This window comes from Nannochloropsis gaditana, assembly GCF_000240725.1.
Source record: "Nannochloropsis gaditana CCMP526 unplaced genomic scaffold scaffold208, whole genome shotgun sequence".
Lineage (NCBI taxonomy): Eukaryota > Eustigmatophyceae > Eustigmatales > Monodopsidaceae > Microchloropsis > Microchloropsis gaditana.
The window spans coordinates 24,271-38,074 of record NW_005803745.1 but is presented as its reverse complement, the minus strand read 5'-3'; the positions used below and the strand labels follow the sequence as shown (position 1 = coordinate 38,074).

General features: G+C 50.0%; 5 protein-coding genes across 5 annotated transcripts; 3 read left to right on the top strand and 2 right to left on the bottom strand.

Annotated features, from left to right (window-relative positions):
- Positions 1-745: 745 nt before the first annotated feature.
- On the bottom strand, positions 746-1,729 carry NGA_0096801 (uncharacterized protein; the record flags this gene model as incomplete). Its single annotated transcript, XM_005855387.1, has 5 exons — positions 746-894; positions 970-1,047; positions 1,133-1,340; positions 1,419-1,596; positions 1,665-1,729. The coding sequence occupies 5 exons, from the start codon at positions 1,727-1,729 to the stop codon at positions 746-748; spliced, it is 678 nt and encodes a 225-aa protein (XP_005855449.1).
- A 568-nt stretch (positions 1,730-2,297) lies between these two features.
- On the top strand, positions 2,298-3,845 carry NGA_0097001 (glutaredoxin type i). Its single transcript, XM_005855388.1, has 5 exons — positions 2,298-2,371; positions 2,731-2,778; positions 3,038-3,108; positions 3,239-3,419; positions 3,586-3,845. Exons 1-5 carry the CDS (start codon positions 2,321-2,323, stop codon positions 3,643-3,645), a joined length of 411 nt encoding a protein of 136 aa, XP_005855450.1. The 5' UTR covers positions 2,298-2,320; the 3' UTR covers positions 3,646-3,845.
- Positions 3,846-4,649: 804 nt separating this feature from the next.
- Positions 4,650-6,737, top strand: GLMS (glucosamine--fructose-6-phosphate aminotransferase (isomerizing); the record flags this gene model as incomplete). Its single annotated transcript, XM_005855389.1, has 1 exon — positions 4,650-6,737. One exon carries the CDS (start codon positions 4,650-4,652, stop codon positions 6,735-6,737), a length of 2,088 nt encoding a protein of 695 aa, XP_005855451.1.
- Positions 6,738-7,399: 662 nt separating this feature from the next.
- NGA_0096701 (dna polymerase beta) lies at positions 7,400-9,136 on the bottom strand. The gene is made up of 2 exons (XM_005855386.1): positions 8,502-9,136; positions 7,400-8,050 (listed from the first exon to the last, which is right to left on the bottom strand). The coding sequence occupies exons 1-2, from the start codon at positions 9,117-9,119 to the stop codon at positions 7,778-7,780; spliced, it is 891 nt and encodes a 296-aa protein (XP_005855448.1). The 5' UTR covers positions 9,120-9,136; the 3' UTR covers positions 7,400-7,777.
- Positions 9,137-10,115: 979 nt separating this feature from the next.
- NGA_0628720 (uncharacterized protein) lies at positions 10,116-13,673 on the top strand (the record flags this gene model as incomplete). The annotated part of the gene is made up of 5 exons (XM_005855393.1): positions 10,116-10,235; positions 10,466-10,499; positions 11,897-11,926; positions 13,383-13,541; positions 13,603-13,673. 5 exons carry the CDS (start codon positions 10,116-10,118, stop codon positions 13,671-13,673), a joined length of 414 nt encoding a protein of 137 aa, XP_005855455.1.
- Positions 13,674-13,804: the final 131 nt, after the last annotated feature.

The window sequence follows — 13,804 nt, the reverse complement described above, 5'->3', positions numbered from 1 at the left end:
AAAAAGTTTTAATCCACATCATTCACGCCCAAATGGGTAGGAAATGGGAAAGTTAAGTTTTGAAAAAGAATTGAAACACGTGTAGATGCATTTTTGGCCGAAATTTACATCACATCGCCTCGCTGATGCTGCGATCATTCCGACCAAAATTTGGAGAAGCGGAGTGTTTGAAGAAGGGGACGCTTCGGGCGGACGGGTTGGTATTATGGTGCTCGATTAATTGGGGGGTACGTACTTGATCGAACGCAAATTCCATGTCGTTTGATATTGAAAATCGCTTCACAAAAAGGTACCTGTGCACGGTTGCCACGGTGACAAAGGATGGTAAATCAAAAAAATGAAGGCGGTGTCGTGGATTTCCTTTTTGGTTGGTTTCTTTTTTCAGGAGACGGCGTTTAGCGCGTCGTCGAGGTCCTGTCCTGTAAGTGGTTTTCGATGCGGCTGAGGATGGGCTTGAACAAGTCCTGGTATTCGTCGAGTGTGGGGGGAGAGGTTTGGAAGTATGTCGAGATCTGATTTTGCCCGCGGAGGCAGGTGCGCATGTTCGTGAGAAGGACGCAGACCATGATGTGCTTCACAAACGGGGTGCACCCAATTCTCTTCAAGGTCTTGAATTGAAGGCTCTCCCAGAGGTTGTAGAGATGCGTAAACGCCCACCCGTCACTCGGACGCGGGTGATGCCCGTGTTGAAGTGGAGCTGTTCCTGGCTGAGGTATTGGAGGGGGTCGAAGGCGCAGACAAGATTCTACTTGCACCCGTTGTAGGCCGGGTCCCCGACAGCAGACCAGCGCCCACCGTCACAGTAATCAGACTCCCTGCACTCTCGGATGAAATTGAGGTAGTCGGAAACGCAAGATTTGGCCCAGAGCGTCGAGTCCTTCTCCTTGCCACCCTCTGGTGGTGTGGGAGACAAGTGGGTTCGTGAATGGAGGATGGAATACACGCATGAGAGAGGAAGTATGGGCTTACCTGGGCCGAAGAAAGCCTGGAAGAGGCCCGTGACGCTCAAGCCGCCTTGGAACTTGAAGCCGTGAGCCTTGTAGTACTCTGTCGAAGTCGGTGTCGGGGTCAATATGGGTGAGTTAGAGTGTGTAAGAGGGTGTTTCAGAGTGGAAGCGGACGGATCACGGACCGGAATAGTACGAAGCTTGATTCACTTGGGGCTTGCATATCGGCCTAGGATCGTTAGGGTCAGATGGAGACATCCGAGGCAGGCGTTCGTCCACCGCGCGATTTGTGTCCGGTCCGCCCGAAACAGGTCCTGCATGTTCTTCCCGGTCAATGGATGCGCGAGTCTTGTCAGCATCACGAATGCCAGATCTCCTTCGCACGTTCCCGCTCTGTAAGAAGTCGGGGGGGAGGGGCAGTAAGCAATAGATGTGCAGGTATGGAATCATATATCCTGTCAGCCGACCAACCGAGGGCAGCACGTACCCGGAAATATTAGATTGGATGTGTGTCAGGCCCGTCCGCACCACTAGGGTGTTCACCTCGTCGGCGGTGAAGCGCGTTAAGTACTCCACCTGAACGCCCAGCAAGGCGAGGGCAGCCTCAAGGGCACGCGGCCTCGTTGGGTCGATGTACCATGGCTCAGGGCTAGCCATCAGGGGGTTGTTCATGATGATTACATAAGTTGAAATAATAAAAATCATCTTAGCGGCGACCTTGCGCTTCCGGCTTCTTCATCGTCTTCCTCGTCTTGCCAGCCACGCACAAGCACGTTGTCCATGGCTGCTGGGGTGAGAGTATGTCCAAAGGATGTACGTTCGTCAATTTTTGCAATTTTTGCAATTGATGGACCATGATTTGACATTTAAAGTGGTGGCAGAAAGGGGACGTAGGACCGCTTACCCTTTACTAGAATATAGTATATGGGCCAGCATTTCACGGCTCGGTCATCTGGCACTATTCGAAGGAAAAGGGTGCAAAGCAAGGAAAACAGGCATGGAACCCAAATACAGCTTTAGTTCACTCGACCCTGGAAATTTCAAACCGACGGATAGTTTTTGGAGGTTTCTCGTGCTCAGAGGGTCTATTTGTGTTCAAAGGGTCTGGTACACGACTCCGGCTGGTTTTCGGACGGTCTAGTTGTGTTCGGAGGATCTATAAAGCGACGCGCCTCCATAGAAGGCGATCAAATCGACGTAATTCAAAATTCAGAGGGACAATTTCGTCCGCCAAATTAATCCACGCGTTGCTGACTTTTCGTGTATTTGTACGACTTACATACAAGGAGTCGTATTTTGCCGTGGCACCTTGTATTTTGCCGAAACTCAACTCATTACGATGCCTCCCTCATACCACAGAAACCAAAGCCACGATGAAGTCTTTTGCTGCCCCTATTTTTCTCCTCGCTGCCACCCTCCTCCAGGTACGATGCTCTCGCACCCTAAAGACAGACATGTGACAACTTCGCTTTCTCCCGTTATGAAATAAATTTGAACACTGCAAGGACGAGTTCGGACTCTTCCCCTGATGGCCAGCATTTCCCGTGACGAAGTTGGCATTGCTCACGAAAACATTCTTTATTAAAGCCAAACGTTTGCCGCATTTCGAGCTTATCAAATAAGGTTGCACGCGCAAATCTCTGGTTTACGAGTGGCGTGGAGTGCGTGTACCGTCTAGCGTCTCCCAGGCGACTCGTCCCTCTTCGGTAGCGCGGAAGCCCTCATCGCCTCCTTCTATTCTTCTTTTTTGTCTGTTTATCGTTGCATCTTCACGCACACACAGCTTGCTGTCGCAACCAAATGCCCATCCGGCCTGACGTGCTCTGGTAATGTAAGTGAGAATATTCGAAAAGCGGACTGATGCTTCCAACCCTACCGGGGCGAGCGCCCAGAGAGGCTTGCTATCAGCCTTTTTTCCCACCTCGAAGCATTCGTATTTGAAGTGTCGGTATTTTTCTCCGCTATCAGCGTCCGTGCTCAATGATGCTCGTGGATTTACCAAGCTTCTTGCTCAAAAAGGATGCCCGCAGCTAGAAATCTCACCTTGTTACATACACATGCCTTTTTCTCCACTTATCGACGCCGTTAAGTCCAAAGAAGAGGCGTTTCTGGTGGATGGTATCACTTCGAACGCCTGTTTTGTCGTCAGCAAGTCTTACTGGTGCGTGCGCGAGGATTCCCGTTCGATTCCTTGTTCTCTCTCTCCTTCTCTCCCAATCCACCTTGCCTGATGCATCGCAATGGGGATTTTTATCAACGACTCATTCCTCCCATCGCACGCGGTTCTCTAGCCCCTTCTGCATGCGGGCCAAGAGCACCCTGGCCTCCGTGGGCGCAGATTGTGAGATCATCGAACTCGACCAACGTGCGGACGGGCCCGCCCTCCAACGTGTCCTGGCCGACATGACGGGTCGCCGCACCGTGCCCAACGTCTTCATCGGTGGGAAAAGCATCGGCGGGGCGGATGACACGGTGCGCACTTGTCTGTGGCAGGTTGCTTGCCTTTCCTATTTTTCCCTTTCTCTTTCCCTCCAGCTTGGCAAGAGCGTCGGAATATGTCTCGAAAAGCACCTCTTTCGAGCCACATAACGGGCCTCGGAACACTCTGCTTACCTTCAGTCCCTATTGTTCTTCACAGTTGCTTCTGCATTCCAAGGGAGAGCTCAAGCGCCTCCTCGTGTCGGCAAAGGACCTTTAAATTTGCCAGCGGTGAGGGGCCGCTGTGTTAGCCTCTGAAGTCAGCGTAGCGGAATGGAGTCATGGTGGGAGTGTTGTTCGAGATACTTGATTGCTAAGGGATGTACGGGCTGTTTGTAATCATAAGAATCAATGAAAAATGGTCCGACGATTCCAACGGCATGAGTTAAAAAAGTAAAAAATGCAAGACGCAGAGAAGGACTGGTCAGTGGCTCCCTTTGTAGAAAAGGACGCGAGCGTTTTTATTTCATTCCTTGGCTTGCACTTACTCACACTCAGGCCAGTCTCTTTCTAGGTTTGAGATCATGTCATGCGTTTCGTCGCCCTGATGCGCTGCGGGGTCGTGGGTTTTGTCGCTAATTTTTATTTGGAGATGGTGCTGGGGCGGCAACTCGAATCGTAGAAGAACGACTAAATCGTAATGCTGCCGCCATTGGCTCAAATGTGCCGCTCTTCCAACCACGCGTCCCATCCCACGCTTTCGCGCACCCTCTTTTTTAAGCAAGGGCGCAGAGCGAAAGAGAAGCGGAAGTCAGGACCGGAATATATGGAGAATTTGAGGGCGATCTCGAGCAATTTTATGGAAGGGCCATATGCTGGCGGAGGGCCTAGTTTGAATGTGCTGCCCCGGGCGGTGTGGCTTTGACGCGTTAAGCAATGGGTTCACTGACCCATTTTGCTGATATGCGGCTTGTGTTGTTAGAACTCAACAGCATTGTCACAGCCTTTGACTTTTTGGAGCCAGTGGCCCCTTGCCTTTTTGCCGAAATGCTCCGCGCTTTGAATGGGAGCGAGCCCGCGTGCTTTCATCTTTTCGACTGAAAACGATTTTTATAATTCAACTTACGTCGTCTCTACCCTCACGTTTCTACCAAATAAAATTAAAAATTGAAACAGCAACACCAGTGAAGTAGGGTGAAGAGCAAGCCAGGGATGCATGCGCAGGTTTCTAGTGTCCTAGTGCGGCGAGGGAGCAGGCATGCTTGGGCAAGCACAGTGATCAAGATGACGTCCTCCTTTTCCGGTAACTTCGCCCAAAAAAACTCGTCCAGACAACGATACCCACAACAAAATGTGGTAGGAAGGTATGCCAGCAGGGCAGCCTACATGAGCCCCGGTAGCTCCTCCTCCTCTTCCTCCTCTTCCTCGTTCATGCGGTGGGGCTGGGGTCTGGCAGCGGCTACTGCTGCCCTAGGTGCACTCTCAGAGCGGCAAGACTCGCCCACAGAAGCTTGTGGGATTGTTGGTGTAATCGGAGAGGACGACGCTCGTTCCATTCTAATGGAGGGTCTGACCGTGCTGCAAAATCGGGGGTACGACTCTGCCGGAATAGCGACCATCTCCCCGCACGACAACGTATTGACCGTCACGAAGTATGCCTCCGCGGGCTCCACGTACGACTGCATCGACCTGGTCAAGGAAAATAGCCACCGGCACAAGGGGCATCACGTGGGGATTGCCCACACTCGATGGGCCACACACGGGGGCAAGACCGACCTGAACGCACACCCCCACACGGACAGCAAGGGCCGGGTGGCGGTAGTGCACAACGGCACCATCACCAACAGCCACGAGCTTCGACACGAACTCCAGCATGCTCACGGGATCAAGTTTGTCTCCGAGACGGACACGGAGATCATCGCGCAGTTGATCGGCCTGGGCCTGGATGAGAATTTGAGCTTGAAAGATGCGACCGCAGAGGCCCTAAAACGCTGTGACGGTACGTGGGGCCTGGTGGTGCTCTCTCCCAAAGAGCCCGATGAATTGGTGGTGGCCTGCAACGGCTCGCCCATGGTGCTGGGCATTGGGGAAGGCCGGGTCTTCATCGCCTCGGAGACGTCTGCCTTCAACCGGCACACCAAAAATTTCATTGCCCTGAAAGATGGGGAGCTGGGAGTGGTCCGGGCGGACGGGTCCACCTTGGACTTGACGCGCGTGCAGAAAGCGCCAGACGTGAACATCCTCCTCTCCCCTGCCCCGTACCCGCACTGGACGATCCGCGAGTGTATGGAACAGCCAGAAGCGATCGCCCGAGCCCTAGGCTTTGGGGGCCGCATGAGCGACACGCGCGTCTACCTGGGAGGATTGGACCGACAGAAGGAACGGATGCAAAGCATCAAGCACCTGGTTCTGACCGGGTGTGGCACGTCCTTGCATGCGGCTATGTACGCGGCGAAATTGATGCGGGACTTCGAAGCCTTCCGCACCGTCATGGCAGTCGACGCGGCGGAAGTCCGGCTATCCGACCTACCCAAGCACCACGCCGGCCTCCTAGCCATTTCCCAGTCGGGGGAAACCAAGGACGTGCACCGGGCGGTGGTGCTGGCGGACCGAATGGGCCTCCCCACCATGTCGGTGGTCAACACGGTTGGCTCCCTCATCGCCCGCACCACCAAACTCGGGGTCTACCTGAACGCCGGGCGCGAGTCCTCCGTGGCCAGTACCAAGGCATTCACCACGCAGGTGACGGTGCTGACCTTGATCACGGCCTGGTTCCGGCAGGTTCGGGAAGAGGCCGGGGAGGAGGCACTCCCGGGGCGGGTGACAGAGCTTCTAGAAGCCCTGCAACGGATGCCGATCGGTTTCGGAATGGCCCGACGGACGCGGGAACAGTGCGCGGAGTTGGCCGTTCGTCTCAAGGACAAGGAGCACGTCTTCTTGTTGGGGAAAGGGTACGGGGAGCCGATCGCTTTGGAAGGGGCGTTGAAGCTCAAGGAGATGGCCTACATCCATGCCGAAGGTTACTCCGGGGGGGCCCTCAAACACGGGCCCTTCGCCCTCATAGAGGGCAAAGAGGGAAAGTTTGGCGCCACCCCCATCATTTGTCTGATCCTCGACGACGAACATGCTCAGCACATGCGCACGGCTGCCGAAGAAGTCAAAGCGCGGGGGGCGGACTTGATAGTCATCACCGACAACCCGAAATTGGCCAGAGGGCTGGTCCCTGATCCGATCATCGTCCCGAATAACGGTCCGTTAACGGCGTTGATCGCCACCTTGCCGCTGCAACTGCTTGCCTACGAATTAGCGGTTTTGCGAGGGATCAACCCTGACAAGCCTCGGAACTTGGCCAAGGCGGTGACGGTCGATTGACTCGCATACGACGGGGAGGAAGATCGCACAAGACAGGAAAAGGAAGAGTGGTTGCGAAAGCGAAGGGCGACGTGGGCCTGGGTGCAAGAACAAATGCGCTTGCGACAGGAATTGGAAGAAGGGAATACGAGGGAAATTGATTTTGTGGAAGGAGGGGAGGAGGAAGACGTGGAGGAAGGAGACGGGTACTTTACGGAGAACGACCTGGTGGAAGGGAATCAGATGCGTATGGCGGTACTGATCTAGCCCGGCCTGCGACGATTTAAACAATTCAAAGTAAATGCGAAAGAATGAGGATAGAGCGCAGTTTCAAGTGTACAGTATCCAAAAGCGGGACCATGCAGGAGGAAGATGGCGTGGCGTTTCCTTATAACCAAAATCATTTGGGCAACAGGGACGCACACCACCTCACGACTGTGTCAAGCAGGAAAGAAAGTAGACGAAGGCAGCGAATAGTTATAGAACAGGGTATGGAGAGAGAAGGTCGAAGGTAAAGGCGAGAACCCTGCGAGGGATGGCACTATCCAGCACACACATCCATCGCGAATGATCGCCCGTAAAGTCAAAGATCCTCTTAAATCATGAAGATGTGGCTACAGGAGACATCTAAGCGATACAATTGTCGCATCAAATCCAAGCAGATGTCTCGCCAAGTGAATTTAGCGGATCACTACTTTCATTTTTTATTTCTTTCTCCTCAAACCCGTGGGTCACATCCCAAGCTTCACCCAGAAGGCTCAAAACATGCCGAGGAGAAATGCAGCACCCAAATGTTGAAAAACTAACACCACTTTTGTGTGGTCAGATTTTTTTCAGTCTTTTACAAGTATACAAGCTTGCAATCCGAAGCACATGTTCTTCTCAATTGAGCTTCCTCCTCAAACTACCATTTCAGACAAATCTGGAGCAACCAGCATGCAACCATTCCCTCAATTCAATACACCAACACATCTTACGCATTTGTATCGCCGTAGCTGGATTCGTCCATCTACGTGTGTCTTCTCTCGTTTCGCACCATTCTTCACACGGGAGCCCTATCCTTACTTGCCTCGTTTTCCGCTTCGGTACTCTTCCAGCACCTGGATCTTCCCTTCCTTCACGTACTCTTCGATTTTATCACCCACGCTTTTCCCAACCCCTGTCAATTTGATGGCTACATCTTTGGATGTGATAGGTTGCTTCGCCTCACGTACTGATTTAGCTGCTTTCTGGTAACTCAGCCCCTTCTGAATCGCGTCACCGTGCAGCACGAAGTCGGCCAGCTCATATAAGGCGTCGGCCAACGGACGATTCTTTTCATTTGTAACCTTGCTCTGTGGAAAAATACGTGGGAGATGGGAACGTACTTCAGGTTCGCGTCACCTTGGCCCTTTTTGCATCAAAGCTGTCGATCACCTGGTACATACAAAACATCCCTTTTCTTGCTTTGTGTCTTCGCATGCACTTACACGTTCACTCATGTCTCCAGCTTTGGTGTGACGCTTTGTCGGAGGTACATCTTTCTCTTCTTTCGAAGGGGGGGCATTGATTCCGCGCTTAGATTTAGGAGCACGTCTGGCGGCGTCGGAGAACGGGTCTCCTTCCCCCGCCTTATTCTCCGTCACTTTATGTGTTTTTTTCAATTTCTGTTGGTAATGTGATGTACAGGAAGAAATTGTGTCTCCAAAACAATGACTTTAAGCACCAGCAAAGAAAATAAGAATTATGGAATTGTACATAACATGTAAATCCCTCCATACCTTTTCTCTTACAAATCAATCATACCTCAAGGGCGCCTTGTTTGGAATACTCGCGGTATGGGCGATCGCTCGTCGCTTCGATGGCACTTTCCACCTCCTCCTCTTTCTGCTTTTCGTCCTCAGGTAGCTCGATTCCCACTTTCTCCGCCATCACCTCCACATCGTCCTCAAGATCTTCAGGACTTTTGCCTCTTCGTGTTTTTTGTTTTGTACTTCCTTCCTTGTACCGACGTGGGGTCTTGAATTCTCTTTCAGCTTTATTTTCAGCACTCAATTTCGTATTCTGTATCACAGAATTCGTACCGCTCCTGCTTTTCCCCGGTGCCTCGGCCTTCTTCTTAGGAGAAGCTTTTTTGGCAGCACTGACCTTAGTGCTGCTATCTTTGATAGGATCTGCTGTGGTTTTACGAGCCATGTGTTCTTTTTGTCCTTCTTTGTGGTCACTATCTTGAAAGCGGTCTCCAAACGTCTCTTGCAAGTCTGCTGGTTGATCCTTCACCCACGCCACAAGAGTTGGGGCGTACAAACGGGATTGCGGAAAAAGAGTGCGCAGCCTGTTTGTGCCGATGAGTCTGAAGGTGCTACAAAAGTAGGCCGAGTGTATAAGAAATATACTGCTCAAACGTAGTATGCCTTTGTGCATATAAGGCCCCCTGTAGTCGGGTATATATAAGCTATGACTATATGGCCCTTAAAATCAGAGCGACAGTAATTAGGTCGCCCTTTACGTGTCATCTCAGACCATCTCACCATGCATGAGCTGCGCAATCAAAAACAAGTTTCAAGTCTGTCATATCTCATGATGTTACCAAAGAAAGCAGGAACTACCTCAAGAAAAATCTGGGAGCTCGCGTCGGGACCACATCTTAGGGAACGTTCGTCTTCGAGGCCAGCAGTTAATTACCCCGCCTCAGGAAAATATTCGGTCTTATTCCGTCGTAAGGATCCCTGACAACGGACAGACTCAGATCAGAATCCGCGGGGACCCTTGAAGAACGGAAAGGGTGTTTTTTTTCCACATATATCATCGGGTCATTTGTTGTGTGAAGGATTGTATGCGCTTTTTTGGTGATGTGCGATTCTCATCGTGGACAAAATATTTGCGCCGACGAGGGCCTCAAGTTAGGAGTCCCCGGGTAGTGTTGGGGTAGAGAGCTCGCTTTGTAAGATGCTTCTTGAAATGGGGATCCATGAAAGAATAATATTACTCTCAAGCTTGACATATCCTATGCTGATATAACATAGGACTATGTACTCGATAAAATGGAGTGGTCCTCGGCACGTTTGCCGTTTGAGTGCGTTGCGTAGGCGCCTGCGCACGCAGGAATCGGACTGGATATATTATTACGATGGATACCTCGACTCAATCACTATTCCAGCCGCCGAGCATGTGGTTGTCCTTCTATTCCCTGGTCCCGAGAAGACGGGGAAAGCTCGAAACGATCTTCGAGAAAAAGTTAATATGGCAACTTCCGACGTTGTGCGAGCTATGCTCAGAATTTTATACGATGAACACTTCGAGTGTTTTCGGAAGTCGGTCACAATTATGTATCCTTTAGTTGTTAGACTGCCAGAACTTCATCCATCATCAGACAAATACCTTCCTGCAATTATATTTGGTATTCTCTTCGCAAACAACATGATCACATCTGAAGACCTACGCCAGCTCTCGAGAATTGCAAGGATATTGGGATCGCCACTCCATGGATTACGACTATATTGCGATGCCTCCATCGAAGGATTGCAGGATGTCAAGGGTGTATTAAATTTCCGGAGGAGTATCACATTTTGGGGGTCAGCCCTATCAATCAACCTATGCCAACTGAGGTAAGCTTTATTTCCATGCACAGCATGTGTACCGGTCGAGATGAAATGACGATTTTCACGGGCTTACTTTCGCATCGATTGCAGCCTATGGGTGTTTTTTAAAATATTGTTCATCGATACCATGTTTCTTTCACAGAAGTCTGACTTGACATGGTGGAATAGTTCGTGCTTTTCACAATTGCCCCTCCCTCTCACAGTTTGCTGGTTGGTTGGCGATGTACCACGGATTTCGGAGTACTCTACAACTACCCCTAGCCCTTAAAGGATTTTTATTCATTTGTGACCTTTCTGACAACAAATCACAACCTCCGGTAAGTAGGGAAGCTCTCTCTGAGAAAGTGACGGCGTACAGCGGAATAGCCTGCTCTTCTAACGAATCTAACAGATCGATTTCCCTTCAATGCATGCAACAAAATTGTTCTTCCCAACGTGGGCACGTTGGTTCTACGTTCCATGTATAAAAGGACTTCGTGGAATCCCTTATTACGGCCGTTTGTAGTTTTGTTCGTATACATGTGGCAAACCCGACTAGTGTTACAATTACATATCCAATGCTGGTGCCGCTCAAGTATCCGTATCATACGAATATGTTCGAGGCCTTGGAAACTGCTTTCTACTGCTTTTGGCGTAAAACTGCAACAATAGGTTTTCGGACATTCGTCACCAACTTTGAAGACGAGTTAAAAGAACAAGATGAGAGTGTCAAGATCGGGGGGGGGCTTCAATGGGATCACAGAGAAGTCGAGAGCATGGAAATACAACATGAATGCCTGCACGAATCTACAAGGATGCGACAACAGCAATCTCTGGAACAGCTTCCATGGGTAAAAGAACGAGGGAAGACCGAAAATCACAAGTTCAGGACATCTGAGTATCCGCCAGTTTTCTCGTCGTATAACAGGCTGTCAGAAAGACAACTGGAGAGAAAGCCTACTCCCCTTGATGCAGACATTTTGACTTTTGTCGACACGCTTAATCACGAGAGGAATGAAGCTGTCTCCACATCATTCCTCGCATTGCCAGTGACCGACCACATGCTTTCTTGGAGCTCGAGGTCCAGTGCAGAGGAGAACATACTTCCAAGACCCCGAAAAATGCGCGAACCAATTTCCGACAATAGCATGCGGAAACGCGAGTCGAAAGCACTTTGTTTATCGTCTATGAATATGGTTGATGATAATGTCGCGCGGTTGACTGAACGGACAATATCCGAGCCGTCCTCAGCTGTGGCGTCCATAAGACAATCAGTCAGTGACTTACCCACGTCCGCAGTACCAGCGTTATCAGCAGAATTAAAAACAGACTTAGCGACATTTCAGGTAGAACCCTTTATGCGTGCTTGGGGACCTTTGGACAAGAAAAAGTGGGAAAACCCCTTGAGTTCGAATAACTGCAACGCTATCGAAGTGTATGGTTGTGAGATGAACTCAGACCAAACAGTCGACAATGCTTCTTCTTCTGCTGTGACAAGCATAAGGAAGAGCAACCTATGTTTTGACATTAATGCAGACTGTTGCAGATGTATCGGGTATCAACGTCTCTGCGGGGAGGAGATAAATCCTGTCTCTACTCACATACCTGACCCACGTATAGATTATGCGAAGGATCCAGTATCTGCCGATGGTGAGTATCTTTGACTTCTTCCCCTTCTTAAAGGTTTTACTTCGCAACACTAGGCCCATTTAGTATCTCCTTCCTTTTCTTCCACCACAGTTGCGACGTTATCACCATCGACGGTTGTAAAAGGTGTAATGCAGATGCGAGAAAGGAGATCCCTTGATAAAATCAATGCTCCGAAAACCTTGCCGCTTTCTTTCTTCTCGTGCCTTCCAGCCGAGTCTTGCCCTTACTCGATCTTACCATCAAGCACATGGGACCTGGAGCCATCCAAAGAAGAGAGCGGAGCGGAGAATGAAGATGAAGTGAAGAGCAAGAAAATGGTTGGTCGCAGAAGGGATGTCTGCGGAAAGGGATCATTTGCGTCTTTTCATAGCGATACAGCTACCAACAAGATGAAAAAATGAATGGAAAATGAAGGGGTGGAGTGGAGTTGATGTACAGGAAGTTAAACCGAAAGAGATGGAAGGGCAGGGGCTGGCGAACATGCTCGAGTTTTCCAAGCCACAAAAATTGAGGTTTGTACCTTTAGGATTTTGATAGGAAAATTGCATATGTGCACATGTAGTATCTGACCGTCAGCTATGAATGCTATAATTCAGACAAAGTGCGTCAAAGACATGCTGCCAATCATTCACAATTTTCTCTCCAAACATCTTTGCCGTGATAAGAGAGATAAGTCCGTCTTCTGAGATGGGGCGAGACAATAACGAGAAAGTATATCAATTTCGATACTGGAAAGAAATCCAAGCCGTGAAGGTACATAGGGAGGCATGCACTCAAAAGAAGGCAAAGTTGTAAAGTCATGAAGACTCATAAGTCCTTACGAACTCCATCCCAGAGAATGTGCAGAAATAAATTTGAGGATCTGGACCAGACGAGCTTGACCGTGCACAAAGACCCGCCAAACGATTGCAGCCATCAGCCAGCTATACAGGATCCTCCTTCGCCATCAAATTCTCCCTCGTCTTCGGGTTCGTCCGCCTTGTCGGCGGGGGGGGGTACAAAGCTATCTCAAGCTCAAAGTGGAACACGGACACGGATTAAGGAGCTTGAAGAGGAAATTGCATATTGGCATCAGGCTTTCATCGATTTGTCCGTGACTAATAATGCGCTCCTGTCAGGTATAGTGGCGGATGCGGGCAATGAAATGAAATAAATATCTTTACATTTTTTCCTTACGGTATGACATTTGACTCATTCCTTCTTCCCAATCTGCATCTGATATTTTGCAGTATTCTGATGCCCTCTTGTGTTACCCCATCCCCGCTCTTCGACTCTTATATATTGGTACTTTTCTCATGTGGGACCCTCATACCTTCGGTTTTTACACCCGTGGGGCCTTTTGGATGGAAATTTAGTTGTACTTGAAGTTCTTGATTGTCTTTTCCTTATGAACCATTATTTCTTTCCCCCTCCCTCTGTACCACTCTTTTCTATCACCTCACATGTTTTTGGGCAGAATTAAATGAGGCCAAGCATATTTTGGTCGAGGCTGGCACTGCTGAACTCTCCGACATCATCCCTGTCCATGTTTTTTGCGAAGCGACTTACGAGGAAGTGGAGAAGGCCCTCATTAAAGATGTGCGCCTCCCTCAGTTGATTTCCAGCCCTAAGGGTGGTAAGAATGTTGACAATAACACGTCAAGTATAACAACGACTGACGCCGTCACCACTCGCAGTAGGAAAAGAGCGGCAAGCAGAAAGAAGGGGAAACAAATTTGCAGGAGTGCTCTCGTGTATCGAGCACTAGATGCAGTGGATTCACTTGTAAGAGACGCAACATTTGATCCCTTTCATCGGCAGCACGGTCGAATTATTGGGACAAATCACTCCCACAAGCTGCTTCTATCTCTATGCGAAGAGTGGGGCCCTGCCATGGCG